Below are 22,589 nucleotides of genomic sequence, written 5' to 3' on the forward strand. Positions count from 1 at the left end.
GCACAGTACATGTGGAAAAATGAGAAAACAAATTAAAGCCTGCATTTTAACAGGAACCAAAAAGCTTAGACCCCATTCACACTGAGCGACATGCAAATCGCGCGACTTTGAGCGACGTGTCGCGCGACATCTTCCTATTGGGCTGTATGCAATCAGGAGCAATATCGCTCAAAATCGCTCTAAAAAAGGGTCATGTAGAAGCGACAAGCTACCAGCGACGAGCTACAAGCGATATTGAGCGATATTGAGCGATATTGAGCGACATTGAGCGACGAGATGTGAACAGCTACATTGAATTGTATTGGTGAAGCTACATAGAGCGATATAGTGCGGAAATATGAGCGATATCGCTACAAAAATCGCGCGATAAATCGCTCAATGTGAACGGGGCCTGAGCCGTTGGGTCTAATCAACGTTCCTTTTTCTACTGTAATGACAGAAACAAAATCCATCATGTTTCTTAGATTTTTCTTGTTTCTTATATGAACAAACAAAAGTTTAACCGTTAATTTGATTTTCATTTGGGGAAAAATCGTACATATTGTAAAATGCGTGTGTTGGGCACAAAAGAAACCTTTTTAATGTGTCTAGGATTCCATTCATTAGCCAGTCTGGGCCAAATTGTTAGGGGTTCAGAACAAAATCAGATGACTCAGTGATGGCAATATCAAATGCTCTGACAGATGATTGCAAATGAACATTCAAACAAAATTCTAACCTAACCTGTGGCTAGCCAACACAAGACAACAAGTTATTCTAGGTATCTGGTTTGCAACATGGTTTGGAATATAAAATTTGCATATTACAAACCCTTCCTTTATATTTAGGAATATTAAAAAGTGATGTCAGCAGAAACTATACAAAAAAGTCCAAAGCTGTTGTATTTAGATTAGATACAGTACCTTAGATTGTATTCTTCTCCAGTAGACAGCATGGTGTTTACACTTACTTTGTAAAACCAGGCAGAATATGTTATCACTATATAAATTATTTTTTTAAAAATCATGCTAATGCTGTCCTACCTAAAGAGGAAACTGGCCAAATATGGTCCCGTGACTAAGTATGGTAAATCTGGAAAATTGAGGTTGTAAAATTTGGAAAGACAGAGTAAAATGCTCTTTGCTAATAATAGCATGCACACTGTTAAAAAAACACATTGGAGGGTAAAATATTTCCATTACTCTGGAAGAGTTGGATTTGTAAGTAGAGCTTTAGAAGTCTTCACTGTACAACAAATTGAGCCAAACCTTTAAGATGCATAACAGCAGTGAGAAAAACTAAATGTGAAATATCTAAATATCGGTTTTGTTAATTTGTATTTTTCTCTTTTTGTTACTTTACCCAACTTCCAGAGTAGCATTTGGCAACTGTAATGGTATTGCAATGGTAGATTATATGCAGAAGACAGTTCTGTTGAATCTTGGTACAATTGAACTATATGGCTCAAATGACCCATACCAGAGGCAACCACGCTCTCCACGCAAAACACGGCAACCCTCAGGAGGTAAGAAGGTTTAACATTTTGTGCATAAAGTTATCAATAAGTATAATATTATATAGGTGTGCCTACAGGAAAATCTCATATTCGGTGTGTTTCGATCTTATTGTCAGTTGTTTCACCATTTCTTGCATCCAGCTGTGCATTTTTTTGAGGCAAGTTGAGCATTTTACTTTAGACATTGTCATGTAAGGATCTAAAGGTAGTGGATTACTTCCCATGCTGCCTTTCACTAATTACACTGTCTGCTAGAGAAAGGAGTTAGTCGAGATTTGTTGCAAAAATGGCCTTTGTCTTATAGCAGGCATGTCAAGCTGGTGTTTTTGGTGCTGCATGTTGCCCTTCTTTTTGCTCCCTTGTGGTTTAATATTAAAAATAAATGAGTCCCCAGGGGTTCTCCAGTTGATGCTTAACCACTTGAGTCCCCCACTGAGGACAGTGTGTTTTTACCCTAATAGTTACACAGTGTAAATTGTTTTCTTGGAGGATGGCTGGTAAGTGTGCTGGGAATTTTTTGTTTGTACTGTCTAAGCTCACTCCCATGATGGACTACAAGCTCATGGTTAGTTAGCTAATTTGCTTTGAAGTTATGGTCACAGGCACAAGCTTGGAGTGGTGTCTAGTTTACAACACACACAGGGACCATGGGAACAAAAGTAACCACCCTCCAGAAGGAAGCACAGTGTCAGTATGAATTCAGAGATGATTTGAGGATCTACAGCTGAGTAATACACAAATAAGCTACATTTTTGTTAATAGTTAAGGTACTTGAATCAGCGGATCCGATCAGCAGGGATCTCCAGTGACATAATTTACCATATATGGACTTTCCGATTTGTAGTAAATGCTGAAAGAGAGAGAGCTCCTTCCCCTCTGTCATCAGCGATCCACGATCGTTTTGGTATGTCAGTGTCAGCAGGGAGAGAGAGAGAGGGGGGGGAAGGAGCTGGCACACGGGGACGTGCAGGTAAGGAGAGAGCTGCTGCACATGTCCATATATTCGTGGACGCTCAGCAGCTCTCAAGAATCACTGTCAATCATCAGTGGGGAGGATCCCGTCAGATACGTCGGGATGTCTTCTCATTGCGGCGCTTAGCCCCGCCCACCACCGAAAAAAATAAAGTTTTACAGCCTTACTGTGCATTTTGGCTAATTACAGTAAATTACATTATTTACTTATTTAGCCTAAGGAATGCATTCATAAAAAAAAGATAGAACCCCATAGTTCTCCTTTTAGTAGACAATTTCCATAGAGTGAAGCATGCAGTGCTGAAAAAGGGGAGAGCTGGTGCACAGTAAAGTAAAGTTGCTAATTTCAGTGCTAGTGTTGAAAAGACAACGTAAGATCCTCTAATGTAGTTCTGGTTGTTGCCGTTAATTGAAATTCCACAGTCACGCGTAAAGAAGCATTTTTTTTCTTACTCTGCAAATTCTCATGTATGATTGTGTTCCATTCACACCATTTTAATTTGAAATAAATGTGTTCATACATACTGCTATTGATAACTTCATTTAAAAAGTAATATACAGAACTGTGCAAAGGTCTTTGGCACTTGTAAAAACAAAATGTTGTAATGCAAAAATGCTTTTTAAATATAATGCCATAGATTTTTTTTTTTATAAATCAGTAAACCCCCTAGAAAATGTGGTAAATGGGGAAAAAACATAAACTAATTCAATATTCGGTGCGTCCTTTTGCCTCAAAAATTGCAGGTGCACTTGCATATAGTTTCTGAAGATACTCAGCATTATTTCATAAGAGTTCAGCAATGCTTCTTCATTTGCTACAGTAGAAGTGTTTCATTGTGGGAACATCCACCAATGTATGTGTACCAAGTGGAAGGTATAATAACTCTGCAGGTATGATAATACAAATGTGGACACATTTTGGGGACTTTTACAGCTTATTGAAACGTGATTACATTAAAAGCAAGTGTCTCATGTACCTGCTTTCATTTGGTATATCATAGAGTAAAGCAAAGAAAGTGTGTAGAGAGATAAACGATGGCCTGGATAGATTTGTTGGAACCCCTAGAAAAGATTACAAATAATAGCATTGTAGTCTGCTGGATACTGGATGATTAGTATCACACATCTTCAGTATTGTAATAATTCAGTCAGCCTGTTTAAATGGAGAAAATTAGTCACTCTGCTGTTTGCTATCATTGTGAGCACCACACTGAACATGGACCAGAGAAACCTTCTCCACTGCACACCATAAATAAATACCCCTTCTACCAGGTTCCTATTGTGCTAGATCAATTGGTGGATGTCACTACAGCATACAGTGTAAGAGATGTTGTTCGCACACTAGTCAACTTCAGACAATCACTTGGCTACGAACAAAACCTTGGACTATTCTGAAGTAGGGCTGCAGCTAACGATTATTTTCATAATAGATTAGTTAGCCGATTATTAAGTTCGATATATACCAGATATGATCATGGAATAACAAAAAATCAGTATGGGAGTAGGCGGGTGTCCCTGTGCTCCCATCCACCCCCTGACCTTTTTTGCACACAAAAATGAGACCAAGCTGCTGCTGCTTAGTCATTTGTTTTTGTCTGCTCTCAAGACAGCTTTACCACCATTATTTGACAGAGCTGAGGCTGACCACAGGAGCAGTTACGCAGGAGAGCTGGGCACAGACAAGAAAGTGTCAGTGTTTATTATTCCCTACTGCTGCAAGGCTTCATTTAAAAAGTGGAGGCTACTGATGGGATCCTTTTTAAGAACATCAAATATTATTTTGCAAAAGTCATGTAAGAAACTGTAACATGTATATTTTTTATTTTACACACTAATTCGAAAAGACGATAAAAGAATCAAGACAGACATATTTTTGTATACTACATTTAAAGTGCCTACAATTTTGCACAGTAATGTAAATACAGATATGCATCATCTGTCATGCTTGCTATTCCATTTGCGTTAGCCAAACAGTGAGTTATTAATTTTTTGGGGGGTTTTTTATATAAAAAGGTGATTTTAAAGTTAAGGAGTTAAATCTTAAAAAATGCATGCAAATACCTTCACTAGTAACAAAAATGTATCTTATTTGTGTATCACTCAGCTGTAGATCCTCAAATCATCTCTGAATTCATGATGACGCTGTCCTTCCTTCTAAAGGGTGGCTACTTTTGTTCCCCATGGCACCTGTGTGTGTTGTAAAGCTCCAAGCTCACTCTCATGATGGACTACAATCTTAATAAAAATGAGTGGACTAATGTGAGATTGTAGTCCACCACAGGAGCGAGCTTGGAGCGGTGGCTACTCTACAACACACACACACGGGGGACCACAGGGAACAAAAGTAGCCACCCTCCAGAAAGGAAATGCAGAGTGATGCACAAATAAGATGCAATTTTGTTAATGGTTAGGGTACATGAATGTATTTTTAAGATTAAACTCCTTTAGTGTCACTCAGTTTAGTGTCACTTTAATAGCACCAGAATTCTGCTGTAGATAAAAAATGTTTTGTTAAGGAAATATGAATAGGGTGCATAAGCATAGTAAATGGATATTTAAAGTGAGAATAGTTTAGGAATATGTTTGTTTTCCGCAATGAGAACTCAAACAAATGTAAAATACTGTGTACCCCAATATTTCCTGATGCTTAACCTCATTGTAAACCGTACCCCCAATACCCAACAGCCTTCTCACCCATACCCTAAGACCCCTTTAACCATAGCGTTCTGTTACCATACACACATTTAGACACATTGGGGTTGATTTACTAACCTTATGAACACGCCACGAACATGTATACACCTTTGTAGTGTGTACACACCCAGCAGGTGTGTTGTGCAAAGCCCTGCATGAATTACAAGGTGATGTTGTGTAAATTAGCTCTACATTGTGTTGCTTGCGTTGATGAATGCAGGAATGTAAATGCATGAGCTAACCATTTTTGTCTAAACTGTGAAGCAGCATTATATATGCATCATGTGCATGATTTTTCCATATATGGCATTAGTGGAAATATGCTTTTAGAGACTTTTTTTGGTTGATAAATACGTTTTGCTGTGTAAAAATCACACGCACCTAGTGCGTGCGTGTGTTTAGGTTAGTAAATCACCCCCATTGAGTTAAGGCAGCTTCTCATTTTGAATGGTCTGCCAGTTTACCTTAACGCAGCATAAACTGGACCTACAGCACATTTGTAATGCATACTTACATTGAGCATATCTTAATGTAATTCTTTCAGCATCTACTGTACTTGTGCAATGCACAGAATGGAGTGTGTTACCACGTGTTGCATGTTCTGTTAAATCGCATTTTACTATGTTAGCACAATGCAAAGTTGTAAACGGGGCCTAAGGACACATGCCTGATGCCTTTTTTTTATTTTACACAATCAAAATTTTCATTTTTTTGGTGGTGACTAAATGTAGTATAAAAGGTCTTATACTGCCTTTTGATTTAACAAAGCAATGTTTATATAAGGATTGGGCAGTTTAGGACTATTGGAAGGGAGCAATAATAAACACTTCAGCTAAAGCACATATTGCTTACAGTGATTTTGACATTGTGAAATATTCTCTCACAGTTGTTGTGATGTCAACAGGTGACACTCTTCAATGAGTTGCACTTTGATGCCAATAGCAGGTTTGAAGGGACTCTGCTGTGAGGCTCAGTACAGATCAGTGATGCAGGAAGCAGACAGTTGGGCACTGTGTAGTGTGTTGTTCTGCGCTGAGCAGGATACACAGCAGGAGCCAACCTTAGATTTTGCTGTCTTAGACAATCTGAAGAAAGTCTGTAAAAGCCATAATATATATGTCTGTTTCCATCAATGGACTCTATGAAACCTAACATGTACATTTTAGTCATTGATGTGAACCAAAATCACTGACCATTAAACTACAAATTGAAATTCTGGGTTTAATAGACTTAAATCAGTCTGCTGCATTCATGTGGAGATATTTTACCAGTACCTTGAAAAGAATTACAATAGCGGTGTATGAACTCATTTGTGATTCTGTTTCATTGCTTGAAGAGGAAGAGCACTCGTTTTCCCATATATCTTTCTTTCCTTTTAAGTTTTTTTTTTTTTTTATGTGTTTTACATCCTATTTGTTTAGCGATGACATTTGTGCTTTGATTTTTTTTATTTTCATGTTGCTTGTACACTTCTAGTGTCTGTCTTTTCCTTTTTCCATCGCCTCATTAAGGTTTGCTGACTGTGGCTTCTTGCATGTGCGGCCTTTCTAGCTTATATTCTGAGTCTGTGAAAAAACTCCGTTCTTCTTATATAAGTAAGTCAACTACTGACAATGAAAGCTGCTCAGTTGTTATGACTGTGTTCTGTTCCTACATTACATGGTGTGATTTGACAATCCTGAAATGCTGGCAGGAAAAGATGTGAAGTTTTATTAGAAAGCAATTTGTGACACAGCTTGCAAATTTCCTTGCATGTTAACACTGCTTTAACTTGTTCTTTGTTTCTGATTTAAGAATACTTTGATATTAGCAATAGGTAGAAGTTGAGTGATTGCATCACCCGCTGGCTTTTTGTATGTCTAGCGAAACCTGACAATGAGGTCTTTGCACCAGTTTTCAAGCACCCTCTATATCATGGTAATAAAATAACGGGGCTTTCTGTTGGATTTTCCATTTCTTTTACATTATAGTAATTAAATCAAAAGGAGGGAGTCTCCATGCTGGTGGAGGTTTCAAACTAGAACTTTCAGCAGTGATGCATTAGTTCTCCATGCTGACAGCACAGCATTGGCAAATTTTGGCAAGGAGCTCTTGGTCCTGAGAACATGTTTAAATCATGCAGCTTACCTAACTGTTCCTGTGTTCCATATGCTATTCCTAATACTAAAACACCCCCATAACACCCAACTCCCTTCTTTTCACTCCTTAACACTTAACCTTCCCCGCAACACTTAAATGCCAATTCCAGGAATGTGCTTGTGCCTAAATGATCACGGAAGATGAATAAAGCTCCAGAATGGAGTAGGGTGCTGAGGGCAGCACTGCAGTGTGGAGAGGGTTTTTTTTATAAACGGGTAGAAGGATGCCACCATTCACAGAAAAAACATTCTATGTGGAATTAGGCTTTAACTTTCACCCCAACTCTCACATCCAACATCTAAATTGAGGTACAAACACTAACCTCTCCCCCCAAAAAAACCCTAACCCTAAAATTAACCCCCCCGCCCTTCCCCTCCCCATCCCTAAAAGTAACCTGATGTAAGCCATAATAATGCCAAATTGTCAGCACTGATTACTACTGCACTTTCCAGTAAGGATATAATAGAGTTCCAAATTGAGGCCAGTGTGTGATTCAACCTCTAAACTGCAAATATAATTTGATTTGCCACATTAGTGAACTTTCTTCCTTATTATAATTGCTTCTTTTGGAGGGTGTATGTATTTTAAAATTCCTCAACCATGTCATAGATTGATCCCTTTTTTTGGCTGACTGCTTATTTGCAGTAATTTTGCCCATGACTTTACAAATAGCCCCATATCAGTTCAGTAATAGTGTGTTAGGTCATTTGTTCTGTTGCATTATTCAGTTTCAATACCTGAAAAATAATTTTAAAAAAGCATAATTTTCTATGCATTTACAACAAAAACTAAGTAAATCAAGAAATGCAAACTTTCCTACAGAAATAGCAAAAAACACAGATAGATAGATAGACAGACAGATAGATTGACAGTCATGGCCAAAAATATTGGCACCCCTGCATCTGTCAGATAATGCACCACTTTGCGCAGAAAATTGTTGCAATTACAAATGTTTAGGCATTCTCATGTGTATTTATTTTGTTATGTTAATATGGCACAAAAAGTGAAGGAACAAAAAGCCAGAAACGGATCGTGACACTATAACATTGCAGGAGGACCTGGATAAAATAGGGGAGTGGGCAATACTATGGCAGATGAGGTTTAATGTCGATAAATGCAAAGTAATGTACTTTGGACATAAAAATAAACAAATAGGCTATACAATCATGGGTATGCCGCTAGGGAAGTCAGAAATAGAAAAAGATTTGGGGGTCATTGTAGACCACAAACTGAATGGTAGCTTGCAGTGCCAAGCTGCGGTAAACAAAGCTAGCAGGGTCTTGTCCTGTATTAAGAAGGGGATGTATTGCAGGGACAAGTCTATAATTGTGCCTCTATATAGATCGTTGGTTCGGCCACATCTGGAGTATGCGGTCCAGTTTTGGTCGCCGGTACTGAGAAGGGATGTCCTTGAACTGGAGAGAGTCCAGCGGAGGGCAACAAAACTAATTAGGGGAATGGAGGACCAGAGCTATGAGACAAGGCTTCTGACCATAAACATGTTTACGCTGGAATTAAGGAGATTGAGGTGGGATATGACTTTCATGTACAAGATGTTCAATGGTGACAGCAACATTGGCAACAAACTGTTTGAGATTAACTCCATTACAAAGACTAGAGGCCACCAGCTAAAGTTAGTGGAGAAAAAATTCCAGCACAATGGGCGAAGAGGGTTCTTTACAGTAAGAGCGGTTAAAGTGGCATTAAACCCTCAGATTTTTTAACATAAAACAATACTTTAATGTGTGCCTTACTGTAATCCATGGTTGTTTCCCTTCTCTTTGATGCTCTTCCTTTTAAATCTGTATATTTTCTCATGCTTGGAGAGAACTTCCCTTTTCAGCTCAGGGCCTCTTCCTGTAGTGCTGGCTCAGGTTACAGCCTATAGAAACGTATACACAGACACCGTTTGAGACAAGGCAGTCTGCTGAAAAGGGAAGTTCTCTCCAAGCATGAGAACAGATACAGATTTAAAAGGAAGAGCATCAAAGAGAAGGGAAACTACCATGGATTACAGTAAGGCACACATTACAGTATTGTTTTATGTTAAAAAATCTGAGGGTTTAATGTCACTTTAAGGTCTGGAACTCACTGCCATCGGCAGTGATTTCAGCCAAGAGTGTAGATTTGTTCAAGAAAAGTTTGGACAATTTCTTGAGGGACCGTAATATCCAGGGATACCAGTATCTCTAAAAGAATGAGATGATGCGTGGACCTACAGTATATGGGTTGGACTTGATGGACGTATGTCTTTATTCAACCCCAATACTATGTAACTATGTAAATCTGACACATTCCACGCAAAACCACAAAAATGGAATGGACAAAATTATTGGCACCTTCTCCAAATTGCAAGAAATAATTGCATTCCAAGTTTTTTTGGAAAAGCATGGATAATCTCAAGGTTACAAGTCCATCTCCAGAGATCTTAATGTTTCCTTGTCCACTGTGCGCAACATTGTCAAGAAGTTCACAGCCCATGACACTAATCTCCCTGGACGCGGACGAAAGAGAACAATTGATCAAAGATTGCAACAAAGGATTGTTCGAATGGTGCATAAAGACCCTGGATCAACTTCCAGACAAATTCAAGCTGAGGCCTTTAAAGACAAAAATACTGTCCCTACAGTCAAACATGGTGTAGGTTCACTGATGTTTTGGGGTTGCTTTGCTGTTTCAGGCACTGGATGTCTTGACTGTGTGCGTGGCATTATGAAATCTGAAGACTACCAACGAATTCCAGGGTGCAATGTTGGGCCCAGTGTCAGAAAGTTGGGTCTCAGTCAGAGGTCATGGGTCTTACAGCAGGACAATGACCCAAAGCACACGTCAAAAAGCACCCAGAAATGGTTTCAGACAAAGTGATGGAGAGTACTTGACTGGCCAGCAATGAGTCCAGATCTGAATCCCATAGAGCACCTGTGGCGAGATCTCAAAACAGCAGTTGGGAAAAGGAACCCTTCCAATCGGAGAGACCTGGAGCACTTGGCGAAAGAAGAGTGATCCAAAATTCCTGTGTAAGAAACTCATTGATGGTTACAGGAAGTGATTGATTTAAGTTATTTGTTCCAAGGGCTGTGCTACCAAATATTAATTGAGGGTGCCAATAATTTTGTCCAGTCCATTTTTGGAGTTTTGCGTGGGATGTGTCAGATTTGGCTTTTTGTTCCTCCACTTTTTTTGTGTCATACCAATACAACAAAAGAAATAAACACAAGAATGCCTAAACATTTGTAATTGCAACAATTTTCTGCGCAAAGTGGTGCATTATCTGACAGAAATGCAGGGGTGCCAATATTTTTGGCCATGACTGTATATCTACATTTATCTTTTTCAGCTTATTCAGACTTCTAAGTTATTTTGTAGCTAGGTCTAAATTTTATGGGACTTTGTTTTAATGAGTGCTCCACACCATCCAGCCTAGAATACACCTGTATTGGTATTTCCCATCTAGTCATATCCGTTGTTGCCAATTTTACCACAGGTCACATATAACTTTGACACACAATTCTCACACTGTATATTAATCCTGCTAAAAAAAGCTGTATACACTTTTCCTTCCAAGATAGCTGTAATATTTGTTATTTATACTAATATCACGGTACTATAATACGAGTCTTTATGCATTGTGTCCTTGATGTCACTTGACTTCCCAAAAATGTCTGCCTCAACATTAGGCTGGGTTCACACCTAGGCGTATCGAATATGCACGTTTGTCGCCGGTTTCGTGGCACGCGTTTTTACAGCGATTCTCGACAAACGCGCGTTTCCGAGGGCTACTTGGCTGTATCCCAATGGAAACGCGCGACAAAAATGCCCCAAAGAAACTCCTGTACTTCTTTGGGCATAGGACGTTTTGTAGCGCGTTCATACGGCCTGTAATACGCTCAGGTGTGAACCATACCAATAGGAAATAATGGGGTTTCGGTGTTTGAGTGTTTTGCAGAGCATTCGAACGCGCTACAAAACGCCCAGGTGTGAACCGGGCCTAAATCATGGAAGCTCTCAGTGTCCAGAAGTCCACTTTTTGATGTAATCAGTTTGTGTTGTCCCAGAAGAGACCCTCTTTATATATTTTAAAATAAAAAATATATAGTTTAGTAAAATTATTAAATATTTTTTTTAACCATTGATTATTGACATGTTAGATTATTTGGAAACTTGTCTAGATGGGAAAGCAATATGTATAAAAGAAAATGTGCAATACAATTTGTGACAACTTTCAGAATTCACACCATTTCTCTGTGAAATCAAGCTAAAATAAATGGTGTTATATAGCACTAAGCCAGTGAGAGTCTAGAAGTATCCAGGGTTTAGATTTGAGCATACCTCGCTTTCTTTGTAAGTCCTTGAAACTGAGGTTTCTGTTCTTCAGACTACAAAAATCAATGTGTTAAATAGATTGTTTCTTTTGTAAATGTTAAATCTTGTATTTTCACTCTATTGGTTTTAGATAATGTTTACTTATTTACTCTTGTGGTAATATTTCTCCTTATCTGTTCTTAAAAGGCAGTTTAGAATTTTTCTCTTCTCCAAATGAGCTGGAAGCAGCTGGTTAAAAAAATGATGCATATAATGCAATACTTTTAGTGACTGAAGTCCAGTGTTGGTTGATTTTAAGAAGTAAAGCTTAGAGTTTATTCTGACCTCAGCAGCATAGGATTTGGCATCTATGTTCTTCCATGGCTAGTTTGTCCTCAAATACCATTCTGCCCAATGGAGGAATACTGCACTCCTGTTTTTTATATATACACTTCCCGAAATATATATTTTATAACCAATCTTAAAAATTATATTTGTCGCTTAAAGTGTATTTCTACTTTTGCAGTCCAATTTTAGAAAACCCCTCTATATGTTTGTTGTGTGTTCCTATTTACACAACCTAACCAAAAAAAAGAAAAAAACATATTTCTTACCTTTTTAAATGTTTTGTTGCAAGAGGCAACATGGCTGATTCCAGGTTTTTCTGACTACCTTTTGTCCTTATAGAAAGACTTAGGACTGAAATTTGAGCATTGCATTTTGCTCTCTAACTTCATTTACATTTGAATGCACAGGCCAGGGCTGTAATATTTAATACCCTTGCAGCCCCTCCTAACATTACAAAGGGGAAGCATGTAGAATGTTTAACCCTCAAGAAGCCAAGAAACCGTAACAAAAGTAAAATCAATTTAAACTGCGATAAAATAATTTTTTGTAAAAAATTTTTTAGCTTATGCTATGTAAATGGGAACATGTAAGAAATCTAAAATAGGGGTTATCCTGATTTGGCTGCAAAAATGGAAATGCACTTTAAGAGATGACAGAAGCCCACTTTTATGCTGTATAAGAAAAGAAAAGTGAATTTTAAAGGTTAAGTTGAGTGTTACTAGGAGGCTTCAGTATTAGGGTCAAGTACTGAGATAGATTACAGGTCTGGAACATTTTTGACAGTGTGCAATTTTGGCATATTTTAAACACAAAGTACTGTGCCAACAACTACTGAACTACTACAGTAAAATTAATGTGCACAAAAGCATTTACTATGGACTAAGAGCATCATTACTGGACTGCCTATGACTTGTTTAGCCACTTTGGGATAACCCTGAATGCAGAATAAGATCAGAAAGCTTGTATGATAGCAGATAACACAGCCAGAGGGGTCTAGTATAATAGCAAACTGTGGTTTCCCTTTTTCTGGCTGCAAATGTATTAATTAGTCATCTTGTGAGATACCTTTCTGGGTAATGAATTGAACTGTAAGTCTTTCATATTGCATTGATCATACCTTGAGAACCACATCAAACATACACTTGAGTAATCATTCTATGTACATTTCATATTTCAGCAGGTCTTTCTGACATTAATGAGAGCACGCCAACCTCAGAGGATCGCTGCAAATCCCCCACCTCAGGTACTTTTAATTTTGTGTGTAATTCTAGTGTTGCATGCAGTCATTTGTAATTCAACTAATAGTTTTAACATAAGACGTTTGGCTTTTATTTTGATGGTTTCAAAAAAAATCTAAGGGATCAGTATTTTAATATCTGTAAAATAAAAATTCTAAAAAGGTAAACATTCTAAAAAAGCAGCATCCAATGTGTTTGTGTGTGTATATATACATATATATAGATATACATCTATATATATATATATCTATATATATGTATATAGATATATATATATATATAGCAGTAATCAAGTGTATCTAAAGCACAAATATATTGTATCTTAAGATTTGGATAGAGCAAGGAAAGGTTCGCACTCCTAAGGTTTTTATTTATGTGTCACTGAGAGAGTCATTCTCTCTATATGTCGTAGCAACTATTCTCACCAAGACTGAGAGTCATGGAAAATCCAAAATGCTGCATTGTCACTAATATAGGAAAAGAGGGGAAATCTTCCAGGCAACAGCTCCCGAAGAGGGGATCTCTCTCACTTTGGAGAGATTTCCTCTCGCATACAGTTGTCTGTGGAATAAGAAAGGAACAGAAATCTCCCCAATGGGACATAGCCAGCATGAAAACACCAGACAGTGATTTTAACCCTTTACTAATCTATAAAAAAAGTTTGGGCTGTAGTTATACTTAACAAGATTTGTCATGACACCTTATGCCAAGCAATATCCCATTGTCTGGATATAGTCTGTCATAACCTACCTCCCATCTAGGTAATATGAAATGAGATTTGGGCGATTCCCTTTGGAAAGGTACCATGCACACTGCGAGCTTGCTAGGGATCGGGACAAGTTCAGGACATGGTTAAGGATTTATCTGACTTGAAGTTTACTTATCCTTCCCCTAAAAATGGTTTTCGTCCATAGCAGGGCAGAGGGGAAGTCTGGTCTGCAACTGTGACTAGACTTGGGACCTGTAGGTGGCAAGAAAAGATTTGATGGACTGAAAACACAAACCATTAACCAGCACGTGTTACAACTGAACAATCACCACAGAGTACTAGAATTAAAAATATAACCAGCTATATGTAGAAACCTTTAAGAATTTAGAAACAACTACAGATGCAGTAAGTCCATACTTAGAGGAAAAGAACCTTTTAAGCCTTAAACCTTTTTTTTTTTTTTGGATGAATGTTAGGTTAAATTTCATCTTCATTTCTCTTCTCTATCTACACCTCCTCCCTTGGTCAACTAATAACCTCACATGGCTTCCAATACCATCTCTATGCCGATGACAGTCAAATTTATCTTTCCACTCCACAACTCTCCCCCTCTGTGTCCTCTCGTGTCACTAATCTACTAACTGACATATCCGTCTGGATGTCACAACATTTCTTAAAACTCAATCTTTCAAAAACTGAGCTCTTGATATTTCCTCCTACCCGTGCACCTTCCCCCAACATTTCAGTTGAGATTGAGAACACAACTATCCACCCCTCCTCCAATGCCAAGGTCCTAGGTGTCATCCTTGACTCGGACATCATCTTTCTTTCAGATTGTAAGCCCTCAGGGGCAGGGCCCTACTTACCATCCTGTCTTGAATTGTATTGTAATTGTAATGTCTTCCTTACATTGTAAAGCGCTGCGCAAACTGTTGGCGCTATATAAATACTATGTAATAATAATAATCTTCAGTCTGAACATCAAGCAAGGATGAAGAGTTAAATTTTATTAACTGCATTTCTTCTCCTGGAAGTGATTTTTTTGTGTGTTCTGTGCACTTATATTACAGAGGAGTCAGCAGTCTGATTCCTGAATGCCTAGTCATATTCTAGATTATATCCAATGAGTCAGAACAATACAAGGCAATTGATCTTGCTAGTTGATTTAACAATCTGCTTATTCTAATAGCGAATTTTCACCATTCGAAGGTTGAAACATTGTCCCTCCTGCTGTTACCTATAGTATACGGAGGCTTTTAACATCAAACGGTGTGAAATGACTCTGCAGGTTCTAGTGTCTTAGGGGGTATTTTTTTTTTAACACATGTAGCATAGTAAGAAGCAGTTATGTTTTTTTCATACCTTTACCCCAGGAAAACTATGAACTGTCCAGTAGGAGATAGTCTGTCATTCTAGAAAGTGACCTTAAATATATGGTAAATGTATTGTGCTTGGTTGTTTACTGTCCAGCAAGTTCATGTTAGCATGTATTTGCCCTTCTCAGTTACATACATAAACAAACATACCATCCAATGGTTTTAGTAATAGTGCTTACAGAAGATGGTAGGAATTGTACAGTATTCTGGACATTGTGCTGATCGCAAGAGGTAAGTAGAGGTGACTACACTGTAATACTTTAGTAGGCTGCCCGAGTGTTCCTTCAGGTGAGTGATCCCTTTGACAGTAGAGCTGTTCAGTCATGCAATATTCTCCAAGAAATTTAATCTGATCGAGAAAAACTGGAGTAAGGAAGACTGAAAACAAGGAACCTGGTTTCTGTGGGCAGCTGTCCTCTTTTGCTGCCTTTTTTGGAAATCAACCCCAGAGTTTGTGTCAATCACACTAGAATCTATGGGTGATTGGATGGTTTCCATAACAACAACAACAACAACAACAAAATCAGCTAATTTATGTAACAACTAAGGTCATCCAAACATTTTACTTTGAGATGCACAATTGAATTCATTATAGAAATTGTTGATGGTTACATAGCAGTTCACATGGAATGATCTTTCCTGATGGAGCAAAGCCAAAGCTTGAATCTAGAAGCCCTGCAGTGTACTTATGTTTTGTTTGTCTCTTGCTTGGCTTTGCAGCTTGCCAGTACAGCAAATAACTATTTTTCTTATAAAGTGGTCTATTTTTTAAACAATTGGCAGAGCCAGTCACCCTACAAATCTCTGTGAACATTTGTTCTGTGCAAATAAGAGGCAAAAATGAACATTCTTAGTATATTTTCTTTTTAGGTCTGATGTATTGTTTATATAATTCTGCACTATGGCCACTAAATGGAGCAGAGGGGCATTAAAAATACCTATTATCTGTGCTCCTCAACTCCACCTTGTGGCTATAATGCAGCTCTACATTAGACAAACATTACATTCGACATGCGTTACAAAATGTAATGTATGTATATACATTATGTTTGACATACCTGAAAAGAAAATATACCAAGAAAGTTTGTTTTACCTCTATTCGCACAAAACAAATGATCACAGAGATTTGCAGAGCAAATGGCTCTGCCAGTTTTAATAGACCCTCGGAGTCTCATAGATTTATTTTTTAACATGCAGCCCTTTAACCTTCCTGGCGGTAATCCCGAGTGTGGCTCGGGGGTAAATTTTCCGTACCAAACGCGGTAACCCCGAGCCACACTTGGGTGTCTTCCCGGTTCCTTCCCTGCGAGCACCGGCATTGCAGTGGGGCGGAACTGGTGAGAAATTCAGAAGTAAAAAATAGAAAAAGAAAACATACTGAGATAATCATACCGCCAGGGAGGTTAATTGTATTTAAGAGAACTCTACACAGCAGTGCCTGATGGTCTTCTTTGTACCTAGTACGTAGAAAATACTCATTTTATTGTCAGACAGTGAAGGTTAGGAGTACCTTTGTCTACATTCACCTTTTTCAGTTCTTGCTCCATAACTTCAAAATGTAGCATGTTGTCACTTACCTGTAGCCTTGGTTCTCACAATCCAGCCTATGTAAGCAGTGTGTTGGCTGAAAGAAAAAAACAATTGTCACTGCACATAGGACGTCTGTTTTGATGTAGGAGGGAGGGGAATGTTCTTGAACCTTCCTGCTTTATCATAGAGCTCTTCCTTGTTTGAAATATCACTAAGGAATTAATTTACCTGTTATGCTGAACCTGTACATGCCAGCCTTTGGGAACCAAAGTTTCTGCTTTTACAGATGTAATAATGTACTACATCTTGCAGTACATGGGGATCCCATGCACACAGAGGTAGTTTTATTTATGTTTTGCCACCCGTGTGTTTTTCATTAACAACAGTTATTAACCTTGCTTATCTGAAATCGCGGCTGTGTCTTTGTTTGGCTTTATTTTGTCCCATATGTCTTCATTAAATGTTGTCTTCACTTGTATAGGTTGTGGCTCTCCTACAACTTCTGATGATGAACAAACAATGAAATTATTTATAGAAAAGGGTACAGTATTTCTGTATGTTAACATTATAGTTTGATGCAGCTTGAACCACTGTTAGACACTGATGTCTTTTATTGACATGTTATTTACAGTGAAGATCAAGGGCAGAAAAATTTCCAGGGCGGTAGCAACTGATATAGGTAGGACAGACACAATTCTGCTGCTATCCTTTATTTGTGTCCTTGCTCTTTACCAAACTAACAACCAGGGGACAGGGCAACAATCTCTTCTTTGATTGCAAAATGGATAATCACGTTTGCTTCTTGTGATTGGAGTTTTGGGGCCTGTTTTAATTAACAAAAATCACAAATGTTGGGAAGATCATGGTTTTAAATTTTGCCATCATAAATACTGCTATATAATTGGGTAGCTATTTGGAAAATAGCAAGGTTCAATGAATGCAACAATTTCTAAAACAAAACCCAATGCAAAACTTTACATTATTAAACCTATTTTAGTTAAGGAACCATTGAAACTGAAACCAAGTACTGGACAGTCCGAATAAGACTGAATTGATTAGTTGAATTGATGTATTGAACCATGCTACTTAACCATTTACAGACTTGGTGAGTGGAACTGAGCCCTTTGTTGGGATGCTATACTGACATTTGGCATGTGGTGCATTGCTTCATTCTCTGCATATTGGATTTTGGGAACTCTGTTATGATGCTAATATGACAGGGAAGTCATTAGGTTTGTATCCAAGCACTAAAATTGTTATTGATGTTGTTGGTCCTATGAATAATTTGGTGAAAGTGTGTTTAGCTAAATATGCTTTGAGCAAATGACTATTGCTACAGACTGTATCAACCAAAAGTTACCTTTGCTAGTGCCATGTATACTCAGGTATAGTATATTCTCTTCATGAAATACAACTCTTTTTTTATTTTTGTTCTGTGAAAACTTTTATCCCTTATCCCTTAGTGTCGTTGCCTGAATCTCGGAATTGGTTGTATATAAAACTTTGGAATGTGCCTCCAAAGTATCATTAAAGTCTTTCTTTTCAGATTGCCACAACTTGCACATCTCATTAACACTTCAATATCTGCAAAATGTTATATGGTAGCATTGATAAAGTTTGCTCATATAGTTGTGCTTTTAATAATTCATCTTCACAGACATCTTCAAAAAAAAAACATAGTCCAAGCATCAGACCAAAATTCATAAACTCAAAGATAAGCAGCCTCTTTAAGAAAACATGCAGCAAGCTGAGTACATTGCATGCTGTCAAATTAAATCCGTACATACATTATATCAGGGCTCAAAATGTCAAGTCCTGAACTACTAGCCAGGCCTTAAGAGTTACTAGCCACCAGTTGCCAAAACCTAACCCTTACCCTGCCTCGGCCTTAACTCCTCCCCTAAACACACCCTCTTAAATAATCTTATTTATGGTGGTGGGTTGGTGGTGTGGTCGGAAGACAAATGCCGCACTGCAATCATCGGAAGCCCTTCCCTCAGCAGGGAGGGCTTGCGATGATCGCAAGTACGATCTGCCTGTCCAAGATGGGCAGATCATACGAAATTTTAATGACCTTACAACCATCGCACAACAAAAGTCGTGCAATGGTTGTAAGGTGTATGGGCACAGCTTAAAACACAATAATACACTTCTCAACGTTACCCCGCCCCCCCCGCACACATATAATAATAAAATTCCCCCCCGCACACAAAAAATAATACAAGCCCCCTCACCTGTTCATGTCTTTGCAGGGAGGAGGCTGTGAGCAGGATCGAGCCCTGGTTATCTGGGGTGATTAGTGAGGTCTTCAGCAGATCTCACTAATCACCCCAGATAACCAGGGATCGATCCTCCTCACATACATTCTTTCCTTCGGCCGGAGCTCAGAACTGTCAGAGCTCTGGCCAAAGGAAGCCAGAGCTGGCAGGAGCTGCTCTGCGGTCGGCATCCGACACAGATGCAGACCGTGGAGCTGCTCCCGCAAGTCAGTACACGGTCTGTGACCATGTGCCTGACATGTCAGCTGACTGTGGGCCACATAGTACCGGCTCACGGGCCTGAGTTGGCCCGCGGACCGGTACTTGGAGACACAAATTTCCACTCGCCCTCACTTTATTTTTACTCTCCAAATGCGAGCAGGCGAGTGGAAATTTTGAGCTCTGCACTATATTACCAAAAGTATTGGGACGCCTGCCTTTATATGCACATGAACTTTAATGGCATCCAAATCTTTGTCCATAGGGTTCAATATTGAGTTGGCCCACTCTTTGTCGCTATAACAGCTTCAACTCTTCTGGGAAGGCTGTCCACAAGGTTTAGGAGTGTGTCCATGGGAATGTTTGACCATTCTTCCAGAAGTGCATTTGTGAGGTCAGGTACTGATGTTGGATGAGAAGGCCTGGCTTGCAGTCTCCGCTCTAATTCATCCCAAAGGTGTTCCATCGGGTTGAGGTCAGGACTCTGTCCAGGCCAGTCAAGTTCCTCCACCCCAAACTCGCTCATCCATGTCTTTATGGACCTTGCTTTGTGCATTAGTGCGCAGTCATGTTGGAACAGGAAGGGGCCATCCACAAACTGTTTGCATGAAATTTTCCAAAATGTCTTGGTATGCTGATGCCTTAAGAGTTCCCTTCACTGGAACTAAGGGGCCAAGCCCAACCCCTGAAAAACAACCCCACATCATAATCCCCCCCTACACCAAACTTTACACTTGGCACAATGCAGTTAGGCAAGTACCAAACCCAGACATGCCCATCAGATGTGCGGCGTGCTTTACAGCACTGCATCCGACACTTTGCATTGCACTTGGTGATGTAAGGCTTGGATGCAGCTGCTCCGCCATGGAAACCCATTCCATGAAGTTAGGTTGACTGCAAAACTAAGAATGAATTATCAGACGATCTACAAAACTTGAAAAAAAGATTTATAAATTAAAGTGTATTTCCACTTTTACAGTACAATTTGAGAAACCCCCTCTATATGTTTGGTATGTGTTCCTATTCACACAGCATACTGAAAAATAATTTTTTTTAAAATTCTTAACTTTTTAGATGCGTTTTTACAGCAGGCAAGATGGCTGATTCAAGGTTTTCTCACCCCTTTCACTGTGGTCTGTCCCAATGGCTTTTGGACCCCCAGCATCACCTTAAAGAGGACCTGTCACCACCATCTGCTATTACATGGGGGGGCTTGCAAGCCCCCCCATGTGATAGCAGTCAAAGTAAAGTAAAAAAAAAAAAAAAACAGTTTTTAAAATTAAAATGAAATAAAATAAATCTAATAATAATAAAAAAAATTTTAAAAGTACCCCGCCCCCGCGAGCACGCGCGTCGCCACGTAAACACGCGTCGGGTGCGCCTACGCATGAAAACGACGAACGCGCTACACATGTTGGGTATCGCCGCGCACGCCGGAGTGAGAGCAATAATCCTAGGGCCAGTATTTTGGGGTATCTCTAAATTGATGACCTGTGGGGGCTTTTAAAGTGTCTTTTATTGACTTTTTGGGGTACTGCAGTTTTTCGCCGTTTCACGGTCGCACGCAATCTGTAAACTGGGCATGTTGGGTATCGTTTTACTCGTTGTAACCTCATCTTTTATATTTCATTAAAAAAATGGGTAATTTGTTGTGTTTTGGGGCATTTAATTAAATTTGTCACTAAATTTGGGGGTTTAATAAGGAGTTGCGCTAATATTGCGCAACATAAAAATTTTCAACTACCACCATTTTATTCTATAGGGTCTTGGCATTCAGAAAATATATAATGTTGGGGGGTTTTACATCATTTTCAGGCCTAAAATGTGGAATATAACATGGGTGCAAAAATTGAAAAAAGGGCCTCAGTCATGAAGGGGTTAAGCTGGCCATACACTGTACAAATTTCAGAGCAGACAAAATTCATTCAGTGGGTGGTCCTGTCAGCACTTTTTCGTCTGGCATCCTTCGTTCAGAAAATCTAAGGAGACGGATGGAAAATTTTCAGGTGGACAGGTTGTATATTCTGACAGCGGCACACCTGCGCCGGTGAGAGTACAATAGCTCAGTGGAAGATTAGTTAATTCACGCTGTTTAGCATGGATGTAGGAATCTGTTATTTTTTTCACTCAGTCAGCAGGTTTAACGAAAAAAATATATCGGTGTATGGCCAACTTTACTCTGAACCTGGTGGAATAAACAAATATGGATCTGCTAAAATGATTTTCATATAGACTGTAAATTTACTTTGTTCCGGATTCTTGATAACCTGTGGCGTGTTGACCTTTAATAGGGGTCATTTTGGGTGCCATCTTGCAAGTGTCTAGCTCTAAAGATGTTGGCGAAGGTAGCAAGAAAATGTCACATTTCTGATAATGTGTTCACAAGGATATCTATTGGATATAAAAAACTTGTGGGAACACAGATGTTGGAATAGTGATTTTGGGCATTTATAATGTGATAATTGTTTTCTCAATTTTGATATATATGATTTGTTTTATTCATACGCAGGTATTGTATGATTGGTGCTAGGTATGGGTGCCTAAAAGGGAGGAAGAGAGTTGGTTTTATATTTACATATTGTATCCATAGAAAACAGGCTTCTGGCGGTCTGGAATCACATGGGATGGGGTGATGGAAAGTACTTAAAGTTATGTAGGGGCTGCTGTCTTCCAGCTGTGAACTGTGATTACATGAGTACAGTACAGTATAGAAACCATCAATTGTGACTTTAAATCAAACAGGTAAGTGGAGCAGATAACTTGTGTCCTAAGTACCCGTTTTCATATATATTGCTCTCTAGACTGCACACTGGCTGCACGTAAGCAATGCAATGTTATGCTGGCCTGGGCCTGTCATGACTGTGCTCAAACACTGAGAAAGCAAAGACCATGGTAAGAGATTTTATTTGCAGAGGGTCACGGCGTCACGTATATATTATAAACCATTTAAAATCCTGTGAATCAGCAAACCCCTATTCTTTGCAATATATAATATTGCAGTTGTTGAATGGAGAGTTTCACACTGATGTGTACAATTCATATTTTCCAAGTATCAGGATCAAAAGTGATTGGATTATTTCTATTAAACTGTGTGTGTGTGTGTGTGTATATATATATATATAATTTAAAATCCTGTGAATCAGCAAACCCCTATTCTTTGCAATATATAATATTGCAGTTGTTGAATGGAGAGTTTCACACTGATGTGTACAATTCATATTTTCCAAGTATCAGGATCAAAAGTGATTGGATGATTCCTATTAAACTGTGTGTGTGTGTGTGTGTATATATATATATATATGTATATAT

General features: G+C 38.8%; 1 protein-coding gene across 3 annotated transcripts in view; it reads left to right on the forward strand.

Annotated features, from left to right (window-relative positions):
• STXBP5 (syntaxin binding protein 5) overlaps nucleotides 1-22,589 on the forward strand; it is a 321,945-nt gene that overhangs the window by 273,405 nt on the left and 25,951 nt on the right. For 2 of the 3 annotated variants that reach the window (XM_018557369.1, XM_018557370.1), the window contains exons 18-19: nucleotides 1,353-1,504; nucleotides 13,128-13,193. In XM_018557369.1, the coding sequence (XP_018412871.1) occupies nucleotides 1,353-1,504; nucleotides 13,128-13,193 (218 nt within the window). Of the gene's footprint in view, nucleotides 1-1,352; nucleotides 1,505-13,127; nucleotides 13,194-17,284; nucleotides 17,345-17,434; nucleotides 17,483-22,589 lie in introns of all 3 variants that reach the window. The other variant, XM_018557367.1, reaches the window with a different exon arrangement.

The sequence above is a fragment of the Nanorana parkeri genome, unplaced genomic scaffold, assembly GCF_000935625.1.
Source record: "Nanorana parkeri isolate BGI_ZX_2015 unplaced genomic scaffold, ASM93562v1 scaffold281, whole genome shotgun sequence".
Lineage (NCBI taxonomy): Eukaryota > Metazoa > Chordata > Amphibia > Anura > Dicroglossidae > Nanorana > Nanorana parkeri.